General features: G+C 49.9%; 1 protein-coding gene across 3 annotated transcripts in view; it reads left to right on the top strand.

Moving 5' to 3' along the window:
- SSBP3 (single stranded DNA binding protein 3) overlaps positions 1-22,972 on the top strand; it is a 54,032-nt gene that overhangs the window by 24,374 nt on the left and 6,686 nt on the right. Inside the window, exons 2-6 of one of the 3 annotated variants that reach the window (XM_041483047.1) lie at positions 11,337-11,426; positions 19,263-19,343; positions 20,119-20,178; positions 21,999-22,065; positions 22,173-22,249. In XM_041483047.1, coding sequence (XP_041338981.1) covers positions 11,391-11,426; positions 19,263-19,343; positions 20,119-20,178; positions 21,999-22,065; positions 22,173-22,249 — 321 coding nt within the window. In that variant the 5' untranslated portion in view covers positions 11,337-11,390. The remainder of the gene's footprint in view (positions 1-11,336; positions 11,427-19,262; positions 19,344-20,118; positions 20,179-21,998; positions 22,066-22,172; positions 22,250-22,972) is intronic. The other 2 variants (XM_041483048.1, XM_041483049.1) reach the window with 2 other exon arrangements.

Here is a 22,972-nt window from a genome sequence, read left to right as displayed (position 1 = left end):
CGAAGGAGCTGATCTCCCCTATGGATATCAAATGGTGGATGTGAAAAAAACAAAAGAGAAAAAGCCTATCAGGAAGTTTCCACCAGCAATTCGTGGCCATGGCCACCATGCCTGTGCTGCCTCCACTCCTCATCCCGGGCCATCCCTTGAACTCCACTCACTGGCTCCGTAGCCAGGTGTTTCCCAGCACTGCCAGTCTAAACAAGACCTTGCAGAGATGCTCAACTCTCACATCGCTCCCTCCCCCTCTCTGCTGTCTGAAAGCCTGGGGCTCTTTTTTTTTTTTTTTTTTTTTTTCCCCCTTGCTTTCCAGACTTTAAGTTTTCCTGCCTCACGTACCAGTTTATTGCTGGGTCAGGGGGCAGGGGTTTGCACGCTGGTTTTATAGGGTCCCTCCAGAGCTGGCTTCAAAAAGCTCCCAGTTCATAAATGGGGGGTTTGTATTAACCACTGTGTTTTGACAGGGAGAGCTGCTCTTAGAAGAGAAATAATTAGTGTTTTGTAAGCTTTAAGGGTGATGTGGTTTGGAGTTGCATCTAACAAAACCGCTCTGTTGCAGAAAACAGTGATTTTATTAAAACCCGTATTTTTATCAGAAATCCTCCCCTATGCCAATGTGCACCTTGTCAGTTGTGCAACCCCAGGAGGACTTTTCCGTGGGGAAGTCCTGCATCTCAGCTGTGCCTGGATCACCAGTGCCAGCAACACCAAAGCAATGCAGAGAGCTGGTGTTAAGGTAAATAAAACATGAGGCCACTTCTGAGCGGTGTTTCCCATCCCCAGGTTGTGGCAGGCGAGAGGCAGCAGAGCAGGAGGGGAGGTGGTGTGGTGAATTCCATCTTATCCCTTGGACCTCTTCTCCTCCAGAACATGCTGAAATGGTTAAAATGCCTTTTCCTGTTCACCCTCCCCCTCCCAAGAAATCCCAGCCTACCAGGGGAGATCTGCACCCCCTCCAAGCTAGCTTAGCCCCTGGCTTTTTTTGGCAGTGGAGAAAGCCACCAGTTCTTGGGAACAACACTGAATTACACAGTGGCTTACGTCAGATTTACTCCTCCTGTCCTTTGCTCTAGCTGCTCTATTAATTTTGATATGCCTTGAGCAATTATCGGACCTGGGAAACACTATTTTTGGGGGGCAGCACCTACAAATAACTGCAATAAACCCTGCTGTTGAAAAAGGGGAGGGAACACCAGACATGGGGCTGTGCTTGCCTGGATTTTGAGTGTTTTAATGTGAATTTTCTTCAGAAACCATGTGTGTAGAGTGGCTGGGGATCTCTCAGGGGTCTGGAGGGGGAATCACACCCTTTCCCCACCCATACACCACTTTTGAGGTCCAAAGCATTATTCCCTGGGGCATAGAGTGTGCAAAGGGACAGCCTTGGAGCAGGTTTGGGATGTGAGGGCTCCATATGGCTGGAAGGGATTAGCCTGGGGGATTAGATGAGTGGAGAGGAGGGGAAAGTTGCTGCAATCCCCCCTCCCCAAAAATCCTCATCTCTGACCCCTGGCAGATGCGCAAAGATGATTTCTGGGGACGATTAGCCCTGCTTTGGGTTTGTCTGTGCCCCTGAAGTCACAGCCCTGTCTCGGTGCTGCCGGGGTAAAGCCATGCCCGTGGCCTGGGCTGGGATCCTGTGCTGGCAGGTGGTGAGGAAAGCTGGGATTTTCCTCCTGCCACCGCCTCACACCCACATCTTGCACCTTCCCTTGTGCTTGATTTCCAAGCTGAGCTGCTTGCTCGAGCTTTCAGCTTGCCTGGAAAGAGTATCAGTGGTGCTCAGTCCGTGCTGCGTGGGCAAACCCGCTCCCCAGGGATGGATGAGCTTGGGAAGTCGTGTGTGTTGTGACCTTGTTGGTGGCCATGCCCTGCTTGGGGAGGGTCACCGCCGCTGCTGTGGGATGTGGGGGTGCAGGGTGGTGTTCTGCAGCTCCAAACTGGGCAGTGAAACGCTGCAGGGATCCAGGATGCACCACAGCTCCATTGCTGCGCAGCAAAACACTGCAGGGATGCCAGGATGCAAGATGTTTTGTGGCTCCTTTCCTAAGGCAGGATGTCAGTGAAAAGGTCTGCATGGAGGGCAGAATATTTTCACCATTTTTCAGACATCACCCTGGAAATCATGGGAATCGTGCCAAGGCCTGATGGCTTCTCTCCATCGTCACTCAGTCACAAAACCCATCTTGCTTGGGATTGGGGTTTGCCAGCAGCTTTCCTCGTGGTGCTCCAGTGTTGCTGTCCCAGCAATGGCTCGTTGAGAACTGGATTGGCTCTTGGAGTACAACTGCACCCTCATGAAGGATGTCTAAACCCTTACTGGCTTCTTGGGATGAATCAAGGGTGCAGAAACATGGAGAGTTAGTCATGGCAATGCTCCCAGCAGGGTGGGTCCTATAGGATGGGTGTTACTTGGATGGTGGCAAGGACAAAAGCCCACGGCCATCACTGTTACTGGATACAGCAGTCCTCAGATGTGTCTGAGTCCGTCCATCCCAGTTAATTCAGGGCTCTGAAGGGCTGCCCCAGGTCTGGCCACAGCGGTGCCAGCTGCTCCCGTGCAAAGTCCGCCGCCTTCCTCCCCATCCGCCTCGCCGGGGTTTACAGGATGTGCCGGACTTTGTCCCCGTGCAGCAAGTCACAGCCCTTGGTTAAGTTCAGCTGCCACCTCCGCCTCAATTTAAGGCATTTCCACTCCTTCAGCAGCATTTCTCACGGAAGATGCTGTGCAGAGAAGGCGCTGCAAAGCACCATCAAACATCAACAGAGCCACGTTTTTTAAAAACACTGATTTCTTTTTTGTTAACCTGCTGCTTTGTTAGAGAAAGGGATTTTTTTTTTCTTTTTTCTTTTTTTTTTTTTTTTTTCTTTTTTAAAATTATTTCTTTTTTTAAAGGCTGGCTGTGGCAAAACTTCACAGATCAGCAGGCAAATCCATCAGGGGCCACTGCGAGCTGGGCTGGATGCTTGGCCGCCTCCGTAGGTACACAAAACCCGCCTGGGCGCCCGCGAAAGGTTACGGCACCGCTCGGAAAGCGCCGCCGTAACCTTTCACAGGCGTTCAGACAGGCTTTGTGTGATTACACGAAGATGGTGGCCACGAGCATCTTGTCAGGGACAGGCAGATGGTGTTCACCTGCTCCGGACCAACTTCTTTTGCCCTTTGCCTTTGGTGTCGGGGAATAATGCCGGGGCAGCTGCTCGCAGTAAAATAGGCTTAAGCAAATGGGATATTTTGGCATTCAAGTGCGCGACAAGAATGGGAGTATTTGCATTAATTCTCTCCTCTCTTTCCCTGCGGCGGGAGAGGATGGAGAAAACTGGGATGTTTTCCCGTGGGGTAAAGCCAGGGCCTGGTCTTCTCCGGCTGGATTGGGGGTGGGAAGTGCTGGATGCTGTGCTGGGGTGTCAGTGCTCCATCCCACAGCATCCAGCTGCCCAGACAATGGAAAAGGATGTTTTTCCGGGGAGGTCACGGTGTTTCCCGCTGCACTGCAAAGGCAGTTGCTGGGAAAGGGGGTCACACCCCCTTCCCTGATTTTGGATGAGGGTTAGTTACCAGACATCACTGACTCCCCATGCAAACTCGCAGCTTGTTTTGTGTTATTTTTGATTGCAGAGAGCAAATGATGAGATCAACTGGCTGAAACACAAGGTGGCAAAAATTAGGAAAAAATAAAAATTGAAAAATATATTTGTAATCTGCACCCATCTTTAATGGGGAAATCACTGCTGGGCTCCGGATGCCTTTGGGGTGTTTTGCCAGTGGGACTGGCAATATCCTCATTAGTTGTCAGTAAATCCTTTGGACAAGTTAAAACTAGTTTTCTTCAAATGCACGTGGTGCAGTGGCGTGGCATTTTTCTAAAGTCACGAGTTATTATTATTTTTCCTTCTTGAATTGGATTACCAATTTAAATCTAGCTTTTCTTACAACCCCTTCCAAAATGCACTTGGCAGTTTCGATCTGGAAGAAGGCAGAGGAGCGGAGAGCAGCAGGCACTGGGAAGCAGAAGTCCAGCTGCCAACACCAGCAGCCTCCCCTGCACCTCATCACCACATTATTACTAGTTTTCTGAGGGGGTAGGCAGTATTTTCCTTAATCTGGCCTTTTCAAAGGTTGGTAACGGAGAGGACTTGATTTTAGCTGTGATGCTTAAGGGAAGGATGGAAGGTGAGCTGGTGCACATGGCACTGAGCACCCAGCCGCGCAGTCCCACATAGTTACACCCCAGAAACTGCAGCATGGAGCAAGGGATATCACTGGGAGTAAAGTCCTGAGGAACTCAAAACCATCACAGCTTTGTAGCCATCTCCAGGAAATTACCTCTCCCAGCAGCTTTGCTTGCTGGGAACGCTTCCCTTTTGGTTTTAAGAATTGTGATGTTTTTTAAAATCTGAAATTAATCTGTGAGTTTTCCATAAAGTCTTGTGTGGGTTCGTCAGGAGCACATTTAGGTGGAACCACTGAGTGTTGAGTGCAGAAGGGAAAGCAGGTTGTTGGTGCAAGGAGCTGCTGGGTGTCCCTCACAGAGCTGAGCTTCCCACACTGATAGATGAGCAGTAGATTAATAGTCCTAAGCAATTGCATTATCTAATGAAAATTTTATATAATTATTTTATATAACTTTTTTGGCAGGTAGAACCTGAAATGGATGGTATTGATTGCTGGAAAAGAGCCTGGCCTGTCTGTTGCTGGAATTATTAGAGGAGAATTGATAGTAATTAATACCTGTGTATTTACAGCATTTTCCAGGGTGCTAATTGCATGGGATCCATTTAAGCTGTTTGGCATTGGGGAGGGTTCATACACTGGTTCTCATACACTGGTTTTAAGTTGTAGCTGGACGTGGATCTTGTGCCAGGAAAGATGCTGGCAGTGGGACCATCAGCTTCAGCTTCACTCCAAGCCAGGGATAGGGCCCACTCCATGGCAAAGCATCCCTAAATACCAGGGTTGGGGTGAATCCGTACACCCAACCACATGGCGTGAAGCCCTGGAGTGCTCTCCTCTGCAAAGCCCTTCCTGAGTCAGGAGAAGCACTTCCAGCAAGCCCAGCTTCACTTCCCACAAGTTTCCCTTTGTCAACGTCCCTGTACACACGCGTGTGCAAAGCGCAGCCTAATTGCATTTAGTCTGTTCTACACCTCCCAGGCTTATCCCCCCCACCCTTGCTCTCCACCCCCCTTTAATTCGGTCGCTGTGAAATTTTTGCAGCCCTGCCAAGTTATTTCCTTGGGATATATTTAGAGAAAGCCAGCTCAGCAGAGCGCGCTGGGTGTTTGTGGAAGGATGTTTGTAAATGTTAGCAGGAACGCTGGCGGGCTGGCGGAGCAGATGTCCGCGAGATGCTACCAAGAGCCTTATTTACAAACTTGTAAATGACTGAAGGGGTTTCCTTCCCGGGGATAAGGGGGACGCCGACTTAAGAGATTAAAATCCTATTGTTTCATGGCCGGAGCTGCTGTCTCAGATTATCCTTTACAAGGGAGGGGAAAAAGAAAACCAACAAAAAAAAACCCTATTGGCTTGAAACACCATTCAACTGTTGTGCCTTTTTTTGTGGTTTTTTTTAAGGCTCAAAGAAAATATGGGGCTGGGGCTTGTTTCTTTCTCCATAAAGGAGAGGGAAAAAGTTGCCGAGCGTGGCTGTCTCTGACCAGGGTGTGTGCTGGAGCTTTGTGTGCCGGGCAGCTCACAGGTGATGGATTTAAAATAAGCACAAAAAGCTTGTGCTGTTGTAGAAGTATAATTAATCTGAATTTGTAAGTGCAGCGTGGTGTCCTTAGGGAGCACAGCGATGGCTTTTGGGTGGTTTGGTGATACTGCTGAGCCCATTTAATCTGTTTTGGGGTTTTTTTTTATGTCTTGGGAATACACAAAGCTTCAACCCAGCATTCTTTTACCTTCTCTTACCCTAAAATAAACCAAAGCTGGTTTGTTTTGTCTTCAGGAGCATCCAGCCAAGTGCAGAAAGCAGGATGGACTCTTGGCATACCCTGGGTAGCACAGCGTGCCCCAAAAAAATGCTGAGCCCATCTGAGAGGCTCTGCAGCCACCATGGTTTTGGGCTGGGTGCCACAGTGGGTGCCCGCTGCTGGCACGTGGGCTGGCAGTCTCACTCTCAGAACCTGCAGCAGGCTGGTGTTCTATTTATTTTGGTGCACGTTGATGGAACACAGGCCCTGGCACCGACCCGTGGAGGGGACTGATGGGGACAGGATCTGAGGGCTGGGTCCACAGGAAGCGGTCGGCGTGTCGTCCTCCCTGGCGTTAATCGGGTTACTCTGAGGTGTGGGAGGGTTCTATTATTAAATTTTAAACCTGGCTATATAAGATGAAGGCAGCTTTAACGAGATGAAAAGGCTTAACTGGAGTCCAATTAAATTCCGTATTACCTGTTTACGCAGCCTGCTTAAGTCCTGACCCGCACGCTGGTTTCTTCTTTAGGCTCCAAAGCCTGTGCTCTAGGCAAAAAAATAAAATCAAAGGAGACAGATAGAGACCAGATCACCAGCATGTCCTGAGCACCCCCGCGTGCTCCTACCAGAGGCAGCTGCCCTCAAGTCTTGTGCTGCTCCCACGGTGGCTGCAAGGTGTGAGATGCAACCAAAATCCTCTGGTCCAGTCTTCTGGAGGGGAGAGAGGGCAAAAACAGCTGGAGCTCAAAAAGGAAATACCCAGCCATCCTTAGTTTGGTTTTAGGTCTGTGCTGTGAAGATACTTTTGCTCTCTCCATCTCACTGCTGGGTTGATGGGGGCTGTGCCTGGCTAAGCAGGCAGTGCTGGTGGTGCTTCCCACGCATGGAGCATCCTCTCTGCTCCCTACCACTCCTGGCATGTTCTTTTTATTAAAAATAAGTGTTTGGTGAAAGCCAGCATGGGATGTTGGGGCAAGCTGCTCGCCTGGAGTGTGCGGTGGGGACACCAGCTTCCATTTAATGGCAGAGTTACTACCACCAGCTGGAACCTGTTTTTCCGAGATGGTTCACAGGAACCACTGCTGGTGTTGGTGAAGCATGGCAGGTTTGGGTGGGTGGTGAGCTGGGGCTTGGCTGGTGCCCTGTCACCATTATGACACTGAGCGCCTTTCAGAAAGGGGTGCAGAGCCTTAACCCACCTTCAGGCTGCTCTTCAAGGTCTACAATCAGGGTGGGAATGAGAAGCAAGAATCCCTTGCAGCAACCCCGTGTGTGGACAACACATCCAGAAAACTCCTTGTCTTCCCAAGCCCTCTCTTGTAGGGTGCTGCCTTTTATTAGCCAGATGCCTGGGAGCAAACACACTCTGGCAGTGATGGTAATTTCAACCCACCTGCTCCGGTTTCTAAATTCAGCCCCCAAAACCCTGGCGGGGCCTCGGCGGTGCCTCACGGCTGCTCGGGGCCGAGCGTGCGGCAGGGCGGGGGGCAGGAAACGGCTCGCCGCGCCCTGCTCGCAGCAAACCCTCACGCCCAGCAAAGACCTGAGCCCTGCAGTAAAGAAAGTAAATAAATAAAAGCACTGGACCGCAGCTCCTCCCAGGGCTGGGGGACAGCGGAGGTGAGTTGTGTTCCCGGCTCAGCCGGCCTGGGAAAGTAAATTCGGGTGACACCAAAGTGCTGGTGGGGATGCGCCAGAGGCTGGGGAGCGGTGTGGGGCAGCCACGCCAGTGCTTCTTCCCTGCTGCTCTTCAGCACAGTTAATTCAGCAGAATAACCTGGTTTGTCCTGAACCCAATTAAGTTAAGGATAACTTAAGAAAACAAGATGGTTTTCTTAAGAAAACAAGATGGGTTAAGAGAACAAGGTGGTTTTAATAGCCCTTTTACATCCTGCATAGATTGTAGCTGAAGACCCTAACCAGCTTTGTAGCACAGCCAGACAGGAGATCTTTTCCTTTTTACTCTTTTTTTCCCCTCCATAACCTGATGCCAGTGGTCCTGTGCAAGTGGGCTCCTATCGATAATTCAAGTGCCCAGCTCCTGGCTGTGCTGTTTTGTCCGATTTCCATTGCCTCCTGACCTCCATCCTTCTTTATTTGCAAAGCTATACTCGCAGGCAGCGGTAATAAATCAATTAATGACTCTGATGAATCGTTTAATGGCTGACAAAATAACGCTACAGTCAACAGCTTGGATCTCTACAGCAGTACCAGAAGATGCTGGTTGACTCAGGGTAGGGAGACGAAACAGAGACTGTTAGCTCAATTAGTGCAATTAGTGTGCGATTTAAAGGCTTAGACGGCATCTGCTGGCGTACCAGGCCGGTGTGTTAACTGAGAGCTTCGGTTTGGAAGCGAACCACGGTGATCCAGATTGTCATCATTCCACTGGCTTCCACCAAAAAAAGAGGAAAAATACCAACGTATGTGGCAGAGAATTAAAAATACATATGTGTGTTTGTGTATATAGCTATGCATGTGCGCCCCAGGAACACATATATATTGATTTCCAGCGTGGGGAAAATTTGCCATCTTACAAAAGGCAAACGAGCTGGCATGCCAGCATTGCCAGAGCTGTCCTGGCTCTTTTCTGGCAGTGGTTTCCATGTGTTTCAATGGAAGGAAATTCGGGGTGTCACACGCCAATGGGGACCTTCGTGTGGCTGATGTGCTTCTGGTTCAGCTCCAGCTTGGATGTGGTGGCACAGCAGTTCCATGCCCATTTTCTGCCAGCTTCCATGGCAACTGCACATTGTCTGTACCTTCACCAGGGAGATTTGATGGGTTTTAGATGCTCACCTAAGGAAAGAGCTTTGGAAAGCAAACTGCAACCAGGAGTCCCTGAAAAGAGTTTCTGGGACAAAATGTTGGAAATAAACCATGTGGGAGGAGCTGTGTGGCCAAAAAAATCCTGGAAATGGGTGCTGGAAAGACCTTGGCTTTGTGTGCTGTGACCCTTAGGGTTTGGGTGCTCACGCTTAAGGTTTGGAAAAGTTGTTCCTGCTGTCTTTTTTTGCCTTTTTTTCTTTCATTTCTGGCATGCCCAAGTATTTTGAGAGCTGCTCCAGCCACAGCTGCGCTCCCATCGCTTCACCAGGGCTAAAGGTGCCTCAGTGTTTACCTTAGCAGCGGTGATGGGGAGGGGAATAAAAAAAGAAATAAAATGTCACTTCGCAGCCTTGTAAATCATTCATCAAGGGCTGACCAATTTGGCTCTCATCCTACAATATGCTCAGGGTACTTGCGGGTTTTTAATTACCAAGTTCTGCCAAGCGCCACATGTGCGAGGAACTTTAAATCCCCGTTTATGCCGCGAAGGCATAGGTGAGGTTTCAGGGTGTTTAACACGGAAAAATACTCTGTGGTTTTGTGGAAAAATGGGCATTTGCTTCGAGATTTTCTTTGGCTCCTCTGCCCTTCTCCCTCTGCTCCCTGTTGCAGAAGGGAGGAGAAGGGCAGTGTCCTTTCCCCCCAGATCCCCAAATCCATGTTCCTCCTCACTTCCCACCACTTTGGGATCCATTTCGCTTTGGGAGATTCCCCAAGCAAAGGATTATAGTGTGCTGGAAATCTCTTGAAACCATAAAATATCACCTTGGCAGCTTTATTGCAGCGCTTGCCGCCTTGGGAGAGAAGCGTTTTGCGTGATAGAGGGTTTAATAAAGGAAATTCCAAATGGGCTCGCTGCAGTTTGGGGCTCAGTCTTATATATTTTTGCATTAAGAACCGTCATCTGCTTTGCAGAGAAACTGCAATATGTTCATGGCCTTGGATTAAGATTTGGTTTTACTTTTATAGCTGACCCACTTGGGGGGATGGAGGGAGGGGGAGAAGTGGGTTCACTCCCTCTCCCATCTATTTTTGCTGCCGTCTGATGTATAAAAAGAGCCTGGAATGGGCAGGCTTATTTTTCCTGCCAGGACTTTTTTTTTTTTTTTATTAACTGTAAAAACACTCAGATCTGGCCTTTGCTGCTGATGGGGGGAAGGCTGTTCGGGATGCCTTGTTCAGGGGCAAGGGAGGGAGTGTGGTGTGGGGTGTAGGACCCTGTAGCCTCAGGGGGAATTGGTTATTTCATGAAAGGAGGCTCTTACTGGGGAATCAGCCTCCACTGTTGTCTCTGACACTTGAAGCTCTGACATGCTGGGGTGGGAAAACCAACCCCTCATCTGGCATGGTCCTGGCCTTCATCCCACATCCTGCTGGAGAGCACAAGGGCTGCCCTGGGAAGGCACAAGGCAGTGATTAGTCTGTGCTCCCCTGCCTCTGCAAGGCTTTCTGGTCAGGAATAGCAGGATTGCCAACCAAACGTGGGGATCCTATCTTGGCAATCCTTAGTCCTTAGTAATAATCCTTAATTTTCCAGGCTGCCCTGACAGCCTGGCTTCCCCCTCTGCTCACATCTTGTGGTTGTTGCTGCATCGGATGTGGTTGGGAGCTGGGGCTGGCTCGGCTGCTGTTGGGACATGGGGTTTGTTGGGTGAAAGCAAGCCTGAGCAGGCTCACATGTACCCCATCTGTTCATGGGATTTCCTCAGTGGAAAATTTTTTAGGTGGGTGCGTGCATCATAAAAATTGGTGGAGGGAGTAGTTCAGCGATCCAAATCCAGTTAACACCACTGAGGTGCCTTTATAACTGCCCTGTAACTGGAATGGGGGTCACTTGGTGTTGGGCAAACTGGGGTGCCCTTGGATGGCACAGGTACTGCTCCTAATCTCACAGGGGTGTGTCACCAGCAGTGGCTTTTAGAGAAAGATCTTTTTCTTACATTGTCCTTCTCAGAGCAGGAACTTCCCATCACGCTGGTGCTTTCCCAGAAGTGAATAATGCAAATAGGGATGCTGACAGGAGTGAGTGGGGTGTTCAGGTACCCCATGTCTGTCCCCATCCCTCTTTTTGGGGCTGGAGCTGTGCTCATGGCTCATTCTAGGGAGGCACAAAGGGGATGTGACTCCACAGGTTGAATGAAATGAATTTGGAAATTCATAATAAAGCCTTGGCATGCTGGTGAGGTCAGGGAAGCATAATTTTCAAAGGATAGGGCTAAACCAGCGAACATGGTGGGGAGGTGGGAGGAGAAGCATTTTAAAGCTTTCAAACAACTTCTGCCTAAAATTACACGTTAGATGTGGCTCTTGGGTGGATTAACAAGACTCAGTGCCTGGGTAAATGAATAAACAAACCTCAGAATCATCTCCAGGTTCTGTGTGGCCATCTCCTCTGTGGGTGAGTCTCAGAGGCCGGTGTCCCTCCACTGCGAGCATCCTCCACCAATTCCTGCACAGGGGAAGATGCTCAGGGCTCCGGGGATACAAGGCAGATTGACTCAGCGGGACGTGGCAGGAGAGGTGGCATTTTTAACGTGCTTTTGTCATAACTCTGACCATGTTTGCCCTGGTTTTGTTCCCCGCAGAGCGCAGCTGCTGCCCCGAGTCCCGTGCTTGGAAACATTCCCCCGAATGACGGGATGCCCGGGGGCCCCATCCCGCCCGGGTTCTTCCAGGTAGGCTGCGGCTCCTCCCGGGGCTCCCTTCCCTCCACACCGCGCACGTGTTTGCTTCCGCTCTGGGTGTCAGCGCTGTCGTGCCTGTGTTTTGGTTTTGTTTTTTTTTTTTCCCCCAAGAGGGTGCTAGGGAAGCAGCATGCCTGCACAGCTGACCTGTCTAGGAATAACTTGTGTTCTGCTGTCCTTCCATGTTTGCTTTCTATCTTTTGTGGCCTTAAAGCAAATTCCTTTCTTGCTCGAAGAGGTTACTGTGTATTTACAACCAATGTTTTTTTTCCAAAGCTGCTTGGTTTGTGTTTGGGTTGGGATTGTATTTGTTCTCCAGTCCTAACAGACGTGTGTAATTGAAAACATTCTGGATTTTGATTCCTGAAACTTTTTCCCCCTCCTCTGGTTAACCACTTGATTTTTTCCAAATGCAATCACTGAATGCATTAACAAACCCTGGCTGCGGCTGCAGGCAGGAGTGGGCTCCAGCCAAATCCCTGAATGCCGTGGAGGCACCTTGTAAGCAAATACCCAGCAAAGTCCCCAAAGTCCCCTCGCTCCTTCCTTATCCCACAACAAGCTCTGACAGAGGAGGGAGTAACATGTTTGGAGTGATGCTGACAGACAGGATATCAACAAGCACAAAGAAAAGGAGTTTTCAAACCTTGAACCCTGAGGGTTTTTCCTCAGGAATCTCTTTGCCCGGAGTGAGCTGCACTGGTTTGCAGCAACATAAGCTTTCAGTGCTTTAAAATCCTCCCGCTTGAGGATGAAACACTTGTTCGTGTAAAAAATGGGATAAGAGTTGAAAGGAATATTTGTTTTGGCAAACTGGGCTTTTTTTAATCTGGGCTTGTGATTTGTATATGGGAGAACTTCTCGAGCAGCAGACAGGCGAGCTCGATAAGGAGCTTGTGATTTATTGTGGTGATATCTGAGCCCAATATCGACGATTGCATTTGTGTGGGAAGGGGGAAGGAGGGTCCTGTCTTTTTTTGAGAGAGAGAAGGAGAGATCCCATTTCCTGAACATGCCTCTGACAAAGTAAGAATATCCGATATTGATCGGGAACCCTAAAACAGGCGAACCTTGTAGCAGCGCTCGGCGGCAGGGGGCGAAGCCAACGGCGGAGATGCAATCTCGCAGGTCATAGCTGCTGCCAGCAATCCGAGTGCCAAGCTGCTGCTTCCAACAAATGTGTCTCCAAAACGTCCTGATCTCGCCCCACGGTGAAGCTGACTGTCCTTTGGGGCTTCTGCTTCACGCCGAGCTGCGAGGGCTGCAAAACTGGCATGAATTCAGGGCGAGGCATCGAGAGTATGGGTTGGCTTTCCCAGAGTGGGAAAGGTGAGGAAGAGGAGTCACATCTCTCCAGACTTTTACTGTTCATGCTGCCGTCTCGACTCTTCCCGTTGACAGCCTCCAAGCTGTCCTCCTTTCTTTCCTTTCTGCCCTCCTGTAGCACTCTTGCACTGAGGGTCTGATTCAGGAGCAAAGAGCCCATCTTAGCTCCCTGCCACCCATGCAGCTGGCCCAGCAGCCACGTGGGTAGGGGGTAGCTCAGAAGCAGGAGTGGATCCTGAAACCCCAGACAGTGTAATAACACCAGGACAGGTTATGCTGCCCATCCCCAGCACTGCCAGAGGGAAGAGAGGATGGGTGCTGGTGCATATGGCTCACATGTGACATCTCAAGAGCCTGCCTTTCCTGAAAGCCCTCCAACATCTGGTTTCTCCTCCCAGCCCTCGGGATGGAAAGCAGAAAAGAAATCCCACCTTTTAACACAGTCTGAACATCGCCTCCATGAAAGCCTGTGTGATTTATTGCGGGTGCTGGGGCTCATTCCAGCTTCGGGAGATGCTGGAGAGCAGCTCTTGCAGGATGGGCTGGAGGCTCAGTGCCGAGCCAGTCACAGCTTGGGGGTAATTTCCTATCTGTAGGAGATTAAAGTGCCTAAATTCAGAGGGCAAAAACAAAAAGGTCACAGAAGATAGAAAGGACTTCTCCCCAACCCTTGGTATGCCAGCCCTGGAAGTGAGTGAGGTGGTGCCACCTCAGCCAGTGCCATCCTCCTGCCAGGAAAGCGCTGGAGAGGGCTTAGGGGTTTTCAGCGTCTTGCTCTTCTGCACCAGAGACCTGCAAGGGATATCCCCAAGGGTATCAGGCATGGGCAGGTAGTTTTTGAGTGGATTTAGAGAGTCTGATCGTGTCCAGGCATGGTGGGGAGTCACACAGGGAGCTGAGGAATGAGTCACCAGCAAAGCTCAGGTAGCAGAAACTTCACAATGCCACCCTGGGGGTGCATGAACTCCCCCACAGCCCTGCATGTGAGGATGTCCACCACAGGCAAAGGGAAAAAATTATATGGACCATTCCTGGGACTCCGTAGCCCAAACAGATACGAGTGAGCTTGGAGGAGAAGGAGTGCTCCAGGAGAGGGAGAAGCAAGGAGGACTCCAGGCTGCAGCACCCATCCGCAGCCACTGCCTTGCAGTGAGATTCCCTTCCCAGTGCCAGGGCTCAGCAGTGCCCTTCAGGTCAGGGGCCAAGGGAAGTGCAGCCTGCAGAATCTCCCAAAATGATGGGAGAGGAGAGGCCCATGGCACTCTTGGGTTGCTGGGGCATTTCATGGTGCCAGCCAGTGGCACGGCATCATCTGCTCTCTGGACAAAAGGTTGGCTGGGTTGATGGCCAGCATGGGTAGATGCTTTTATTTAAATCTCTCTCTTTGTCCCATTGAGATGAGCAAACAAACCCTCTGCTCATCCTCCTAAAGGTCATCAGAGGCGTTCCTGCTTTTGTTTTGAAAGCTGGATTGATGCCGGGGTGCAGATCCCTCGCAGGAGGGATGGGGGGATGCCAGGGAAATACAGGAAGGAAAACAAAAAAATTGAAAGCAATTAATACCACACCTTTACACCACTAAACAAACGGGGGGGGAGGCCGAGTCAGCAGCCCCCCCAGCCATGGCTGCTGTCCCCAGCGCAGAGTCCCCGCGCCGCCCCGTACCCCGCGCTGATGAAATGGAAAGTTGACCATAAATCAATGTCGGCGCTGCGTTAGCTATGCATCAGCGGCTCGGCGCCGAGATGCACCAAAACAAAGCACCGGCTGCTCCGTGTTCCCACACTGCCCCCTAATGCAGGCAGACCTCGAGAGCTGGGGAGGACGGGGGCTCCAGAGCCCGGGGGGCTCCCCCTGCGACATCCCCTGCCCTCCCCACCTCTCCTCCCCGCGTCCTGGAGATTTCCCCCTTGGGGTGAGGTCGCCCGTGGGGTGAGGATGGTGAAGGCAGGGACAATAGGAAGGGGCCCATGTTGTCCTGCTCCCTCCTTGGACGCCACCATTTTCCCCCTGCTGTCCTGGTGTCTCAGTGGGATTTCCCACTGCTCGGGAGTGCCACCAGCTCCGGCCAGCCAATTCCGGTGAGGCAGCACGAGAGCCACAAAACCAGGCTGCTCTTCCCAAAATGCTGGGGTAGAACTTGGTACCAGCCTGCACCAGGCGGGGTTTGAAGGAAGGTAGCCTACAAGCTGGAGGAAAGGAAAAGCAAGCATCAGAGAAAGTTTTTTTCTGGAAGTTTAGTAGGATGCCCGAGGCTTTTGTACCGAGCGTCTGGAGCATATGGTGGGATTTGCAGTCAACTTTCTCTCGGGTGCTCCAGCCAGATGGAGGTGACTGTTCTTGGCTCTGGCTGACACGGGTTTGTTTCCTGAAGAGCTTGTGTTAAACATATTCCTTAAAACCAGGCTTCTGCAGTTGGGAGCCCCAGCTGCAGGCGAGGCAGAGCTCCTGCCCACGACTGCCTTTGGCTGTCTGCGGGGGGAGCTCGGCCCGCCTCGCCTCGCCTCGCCTCGCCTTGCTGCCTTGCCTTGCCTTGCCTAACCTCGCCTTGCTTTGCCTTGCCTTGCTTTGCCTTGCCTTGCCTTGTCTAACCTCTCCTGCCCCGTCTCGGGAAGGTCCTCACCCAGCAGCACATGCTGGAACTCAACCAGGGTCTTTCTCTTTGAAGGCACCTGGAGCATCTCTCCTAAAGGCTCCTTCAGAGATAGCTCTTCTTTTTCCTTGTCAACTTGCAAAACATCTCTCTCCTTCAGTAGAAATAAATCTCCTCTCCAATAAACCCAGGCATGGCTTTAATTAATATCCATCTAATTTATTTTAGTATTTTCTAACGTCAAAACTGGCAGGCAGGGGCAGGTATTTTAAACACAAGGTGCCTCCCTATTGCTAACTCGAAACCATCAGTGTCTCGTGGCAGTGATGCTTTGCCTTCTCCTACCATCCTGCCTTGTTCTGCCACCCCCAGAGGTGCTTGAAAATGTTTTTAAATAGCAAAACTCCCCCATTAGCTGAAAGTATGTAGCCCATAAAACATGATCCATTTGTGGTGAATTACGCTGGAAACATAAATTGACACACACAGAGCTATGATCGCTCGTGCCATTTTCCATCTTTAATATTTTACAAGAAGTTTGAGGAGTCGAGCTCATGAAAGACAGAGTGGAAATAACCTGATCTCCTGGAAACTCCCTGTAGGAAGCAGCTGTGGCAGCAAACTTTGGCTGTCCGGCGGGCCAGGTTGGCCTTTTAAAGTCCCTGGAGTGCAGAGGGGAGAAAGAAATGAAGCAGAGTGGAGGCTGGGGCGCTGACAGCTGTTGGAAACAGTTTCCTCTAAGACCATTTTAGCTGTTTGGGTTCTTTTTTGGGGTTTTTTGAGGCAGCTACAGGAAAATGAAGAATAACCCCTCACAAAGAGTGTCCAGTTTGGGGGGAAAAAGGAGAAACTCAAGAGATGATGGGGTTTCTGTGGCTGGGGAGAGTGCTGGTGTGGAGATGAGAGCGAAGCAACTGCAGAGCAGGTCCTGCTCACCCAGCATGGCGTGTCAGAAGGAGCTGTGCCGCAGGGATGCGACTCCAGGGCTGGATGGAGGGACGTGGAGGAAGCAGGACAGCATGTGTTCAACCTCCTCCTTTAACAGGAGTAGTTAATAACTGCTAAACACACGGTTTTTTAAGAAAAAAGGGATGTTCTGTTGGTTGGAGCCCACATGTCGTCTCTGCAAAACACTTGTCTCAACTGCCTCGATCCATGGGGATCATCTGCTGCTCCCTCTGCAGCGAGGCAATCCCGTGCAAAAATCCAACCACTCCAGCAGGCGTTCCCGGCCCAACACGGGTCCCAGCCCTGAAACATCTGCAAGTATTTATGGAGATAACAGTATCCAGAGGGACTGCGTTTCTGACAGAGCAGGGCAGCCCTGGCTTGGAGCGAACATTTGGGATGCTCTGCACAGAAAAAGCAAGAAAAGAAGGAAAAATAAAAAATGCTGCTTTCAGCTCTTCCCTGCCTGCCAAAACATTTGCACAAGCCAGGCATCACCTTATCCAGAAGTGTCCTCTGGGAGCGGTACCACATGGGATAATGCGAGGGCAGGGATGCTGCGGCGCCGAGCCTGGAGCATCCCGGGAGCAGCCTTGGTGTCGGGGCAGGAGCTCGCTCCAGAGGATGCACTCAGCAGCACAAACAACGGATGCTCTCTGGGTCCAGCTGCCACAGGGGATTTTTCTCCGGTGGAAATGCTGCTGTGTCTCATAGATGCTTTTTCTCCAGTAGTCAAACAGTGTTTGCTCTCCAGCTCGAATTGCAGACCCCAAGCATCACCTTCAGGCCCAGCTAGGGTGCCTTCAGGTGGCTGTGTCCCCTGTGTGTTTGGTACCTGTTCACCCCACACCCTCACCTGCTGCAGGATACAAGGGGAAGGACATCAGTACCTGGACAGCAGTGACCCCTCCTGCAGCACAAGGCAGGCATTGTGGAGGACACTGGCTCTTGCATTGATGGGGCTTGAGGTTTGGCCTCTGCCAGCCCTGGTTTTTACCTTCCGTTTGGTTTCATCACTCATTCACCTCTTCTGATCTTCCCTACCCCAAATCCTGCAGCTGAGATGTGTAGGAAGGGCTTTGGGGGTGGCCAGACCTTACTGGGGGATGGTGGGAGGTGTCTGCTGCCCCTGCTGCACTTTGCATTCACAGACAGTTAGCAACTCAGAAGGAAAAATAAGTCAACTTCCATGCCTGGAGAGGACTTCTGCTAAAGGAGGTTGATGCTGCAGTTGGACCTCAGAGGTTTGTCTTCTCCCCTCTGGTGGGACATGGATGGAGAAGGCAGTGGGGAGGGTTGTCTTGAGGTGCTGTGACCTCATCCAGATGAGGTTGGCCAGGAACTAAGGGCAGGGGCTGGTTCCCTTTGGCACCTGGAAAATAAATGGTGGTGTAAGTGGTGGGATTTCTGCGGCTGGAGCAGAGAAGCTGGCAGGAGGCTGTTGGTTTAAATCTGCTTGGCTCCATCTCACCACTGAACCATTCAAATAAAAAAAAAAATTTAAAAAAAAAAAAAAAAAAGAAGAAGAAGAAAAAACCCACCCTCTTACTTTATTTACATTGCACTCAAGTTTCCGCTGTACAAAAGATTTGCAGGTGCAAATATGTCCTGCCTTCATTAACTTCCCCTCCCTTTTTAATTTATGTGATTTCAATTTTCCTTCCCTGTACTGTTAATTAGGGGACCCTCTAATCAGTACCATTATCACAGTGGTATTCATGTTTAGGAAAGCTGCTAAACAAATGCTTGCAAAATTGCTAAATGGCTAATTAATGTCTGTTAATTAAGAAAATTGCTCATGGTAACAAACCATGCCATTGCTGGCAGCAGCTAGAAGGCGAACACTTGTTGAAATTAGTAACGAGGCAGGTAGAGAACATCTGCTCCGGCGCCGGTGCTGGAGCCTGCCGTCGCTTCCCATCACCTACTGACAGAGCTCCTGTGCTTTCTCTACCAATTACACCTCCTTTGACTCAAAAAAATACCTTTTTTCTTTTTTTTTTTTTTTTTCTTTTTTTCCCCTTTTCCTCACGTTAACACGCACCGGTATATTTCTTATTTCTTGCACCGAGCTCGCGGTTTTTCCAAGCAAATTTTCATTTCGTGTTTTTAAGGGAAATTTAAAAAAAAAAAAAAAGAAAAAAAATTTAAAAGTGGGCGTTCAAGCCCAAAATGTCAGCGACTGCTGCATTGCAGTCTTAAACCTGCACCAACTAATCTCTCCTTTTTTCCCCTAGACATCCTTTCTTTGCTCGCAAGCCATTTTGCTCGCATCCTTAGGGAATGCACCTCGAGGAAGGATGTTGCATCCCTTCAGCGTGGTGGTGCAGCCCCGGCTGTGCCGGCCAAACGCTGCCCAGGCGTGAGCTGGGACGTGCTCCTCATCCTCCACAGCACCTCCAGTAACCACGGTCAAAACACAAACCCAGAGGTGTTTCCAGCCTTTGGGATGAGAGAGGAAAAAAAAAAAGATTATTATTTTTTAAAAATTTTTTTAGATTTTTTTTTTCTAATTTTTGGTTGGTTTTGGTTTTTGGGTTTTTGATTTTTTTTTTTTTTTTTTTTTGTTTGGGGGTAGTTTTTCTATTTCCCCCCAGCCTCTCTGGTCCTCTCCTGCATATTTTTTTCCCCTCATTGCACGCCCCTGAAAAGTGTTTCCCTGTGTGTTTATCATTGCAGACTTGGTTGAACCACTGGACCATTTACTCTCAATGTGGCCACTGTATTTTGACAGATGTTCTGATTTTGAATATATTTTTTTCACATATATCATTACTCATTGTTCTGCTGCAAATGAATAGAAACTCAATTAAAAAAAAAAAAAAAAGAAAAATAAATTTATTTAAAACCGGGAGAACTGACTCCCTGACTGAACAGGTCCACCCGTGAATCCTTTTTTTAGCTCTTTCTGCGCTTTCATGTGCTAATCTATAACCTCCTTCTACTGTCTGACCTCACAGGGACCGCCTGGGTCACAGCCCTCGCCACACGCACAGCCTCCACCCCACAATCCTAACAGCATGATGGGACCCCACAGTCAGGTAAAGACACTAGTGATGGGTAGGGCTGTGAACCGGGACGTGCGCTCGATTTACTTCTTTTTTCCCCCTCTGTAAGCATGCTGGGCAGCGGGTACCCGCTCCCCGGGGAGCATCCCCCCGGGCACCCCAGCTCCGAAGAAAAATGTTGGTTTTTTCCTTTTTTTTTTTCTTTTTTTTTTTTTTTTTTTGGTGTTTTTTGGATATGCAGTTGTCAATGGACTGAGAAGTCAGTTGTGGGTATCAGAGTGTTTTACCTTCCCAAGGTAGCCTGAGAAATTTAACTTGATGTGGATTTTTAAGCTTCTGTTAGTAGCAGCAGTTGTAAAAAGAGGTAACATTAAGCCTTTCTTCTTTTTTTTTTTTTTTTTTCAGTACTTAGCACTGGGGTTTTTTGTGTGTGCGTGTCTGTATGTGCTTATTTGCCACTTTTTTTTTAATATATCTCTATATATTTAAACTTGAACATTATCTAACACTCAGGATTTCCCATGCACTAATTTTAACAGCCTCACCTAGTACTGCCAATGTCAAACACGCTCTCAAACAATAAACCTACAGAGAAAATGTCTAAAAAACAGACTCCAGACACCTTTTTTTTTTTTTTCCCTTTTGAAACGTCACTTTTTTTAAAAGGATGTCTCCAGAAAAAAAAAAAGAAAAAAAAAAAAAAAACATGCCAAAAATACCAAAAGCAGTGTGTACAGGCTAACCAGCGTGCGTGGGGAGTGTGCTGCCTCCCCAGGCTCAGCCCTGACCCCCTTTTGTGTCCCCGCAGCCGTTCATGTCGCCACGCTACGCCGGAGGTCCCCGGCCCCCCATCAGGATGGGCAACCAGGTACTGCGCTCCCGGGATTCTGCACTTCCTAGGGATAGCTGTTATTTGGGAAGGGGGATGAGGGCCAAGTGTCCTGCAGATGCTCCTTGGGTTTGGGTGGCAAGCATCACCTCCTTAGTCACCCTTGTTTTTTCCTAGTGCTGGTAATCAGGTGTCACTGAACGATGATGGTTTAATTTTATTGTGGGGTTTGGGCCTATCCAGGGTGGAAACAGCAGTGGGGAATGTGCTGCTTTCCAGCACTGGTGTTCCCAGCAGGGCCGTGCCATGCTGCGTGCTCGCTGCCCGCCTGGATTTTCCCTGCAATCGCAGAAAATTAAAGTGATGGAGATAATCCTGCTGCTGGGTTGACCGAGTGTTTAGATCAGCGGCGGGGTCAAGCGGGGTGGGTCACTGCTGAATTTTTTGGGTTGGGTTTATCCTCTTATCCCAGCTTATACAAGGGCAGTTTGTTTCTGGCCTTGCAGAGGCTTCCACCCCACGCCCTGCCTGGGCACATGCGTGGCCTTTGATTAAGGAATTCATCTCCTTGCCAATGATGCCATGCAGATCCATAGGGTAATGACCAAATTCGTCACTAAAGGGAAATTAAAGCAAACCTGTAATTCCTTTGAGAAGCAGTGGTGTCTGTTCAAAAATTATCTTGGGAGCTTGTTTTTTTTGGCTATCAGCATGATTCTTCTGTAGGTCTAATTAGTAGAAAGAGCAGGATAGTCAGGAAGCAGGATGGACCAGCTTGCTCTGGGTTTGTGCTTGCTGGATTTGAGACTTGAGTCTTTGCTAACTGATGCTGAGATGTAGCTGAGGAAAACCCAGAAGGGGCTAATGGAGGACCTCCATGGCTGGAAGAGCCCTCCACCCAGGGCACTGATGGATGATCTAACGAGGTATTAATTCACTGCACCTCCTCATGGGTCGGTTTTAACAGGACCCCATCCTGCAGTGGTTCTTGGCTCATCCCAAGCTCTGCTGCAGGTGAGCACAGTGAGCTGGGCAGGCAGGAGAGGCAGGGGGGACTGGTTTGAGGAGGCTGTTCCCACAGCAGGATCAAGCGTCCAGGAGTGGGTAAAGTTAATTGGAAGGATTTCTTTTTTTTCCCCCAAACACTACATAAAAAACACATGTTTGTACCTAGGCAGAGCTCAGCGAGGTTATGGTCACATCCTGAGGGACAAGAGGAATAAATAGGCAGGCAGGAAGGTCAGGCAGCAGAAGTGTAAATACCCACCTCTGCAACCCCCCTGGTTTATCTTCCTCCTGCTGCCAGCTTCCAGCCTGCAAAAAACTTGGGATTGGGCTGATTCTGCCTCGGCACAGCCATGTGCACCCAGGACCTGTGCTGTGCTCCAACACGGGGATCCTCAGTGTTAGCATCCAGCATAGCAAAGCTGTTTACAGTTTGCTTCCCTCAGGCAGACAGTATCTGCATTTTTCTTCCCCTTTATCTGTTCGGAGTAACCTTTGAAGCTTAAATAGCAGCATTGCCTGAATGGAATGTGAGTTTGGGGAGGGGGCCTTGCTCTGCTGCACATGGAGCATCTCCCTGCCACAGCCAGTGAATCACTGCCTGGTTTGGCCCTGGTGCTGTGTGTCACCTTTCCCTGCTGGATTTGACAGCCCCGCTCAGCCCGGGTTTTCCCCTGCTTTCCTAAAATACAGCGGCATTTGGCATGAGGGGAGGGGGAAACGCCTTGTTTGGGGTTTAGAGAGAGTTTGCAGAAGGATGAGGGAGGCAAAGGCCTGGAGGCTGTAGCAGTGGGGTGTGGGATGCAGGGGGATGCAGGATTTGTTTTTTTCATCTTGCTCCCTTGCTTTCACAGCCCCCGGGTGCTGTTCCCGGTACACAGCCATTGCTGCCCAATTCCATGGATCCCACGCGACAGCAAGGTAAGCCCAGCAGAGGAGGGTCAGGCGCTGACGTTCTTAATTAGCTGTTAATCGGGGAGCCAGAGTGGCTGTGGTGCCCTGTAACACCCCTGCTTTCCTCCCAACAGGGCACCCCAACATGGGCGGCCCCATGCAGAGGATGAATCCTCCGCGAGGGATGGGCCCCATGGGTCCCGGTCCGCAGGTAAGCCCGGTGCCAGAGCGCATCCTACAGACCATGGGAACAACCTCCTGGGGCTCGGGAGTTCCCCCCCACGCCCTGTCCCCCCCATTAGTGTTAATGTGTTTTACATTAGTCTTGCATCTGGAAATCCCTCCTTTTAACAGGAGTGAGGTCTTCAGAGCTCATTAAGGGTATTAGAGCCTCCCTCCTGCCCTTCTGTCAGAGGGGATGGCACTTAGCTGCGCGCCGGAGCAGCCTCTGAGTGCATTACACTGCCTGCCTGGGAAACAGTTACAGCCCTAACTGCAGGAAAGGGGAGGGAGGTTTGCAATTTGAAATTAATAAATAAAAAGAAATGGCAAAGATCCCTTTAGCAAAGGGAATAAGGCTTTCCCCTGCGAGGTTCCCCTCCACCTGCCCTTCCTGCTGCCTGCCTGAGCTCTCTATTTCAGGAAAGGGGAGTAAACTTGAAATTAAGCAGATCTGGGTTAATATATGCTGTCATTTCGTTGATTCACTTTATGGAGTGGCTTGTTGTTGACTCACTCCTGTTTGTTCCTTGTACGAGACTTCAAAACCAGATTACCATATTTTGGTTGGAGGTTTATCCTCTCTGCATCGTCGCCTACGTGGAGTTTGTAGCGCGAGGATCAGAGTCTGTCAGGAGATGAGCGGGTGCGCTGGAGTTGTGTTTTGTTTTTCCCCTGGAGACTGTTGAGATAAGTGAATGTTGTGCAAAGAGGG

The sequence above is a fragment of the Pyrgilauda ruficollis genome, unplaced genomic scaffold, assembly GCF_017590135.1.
Source record: "Pyrgilauda ruficollis isolate IOZ18807 unplaced genomic scaffold, ASM1759013v1 scaffold6, whole genome shotgun sequence".
NCBI classification, from domain to species: Eukaryota; Metazoa; Chordata; class Aves; order Passeriformes; family Passeridae; genus Pyrgilauda; species Pyrgilauda ruficollis.
This window is presented reverse-complemented; position numbering and strand designations above follow the sequence as displayed.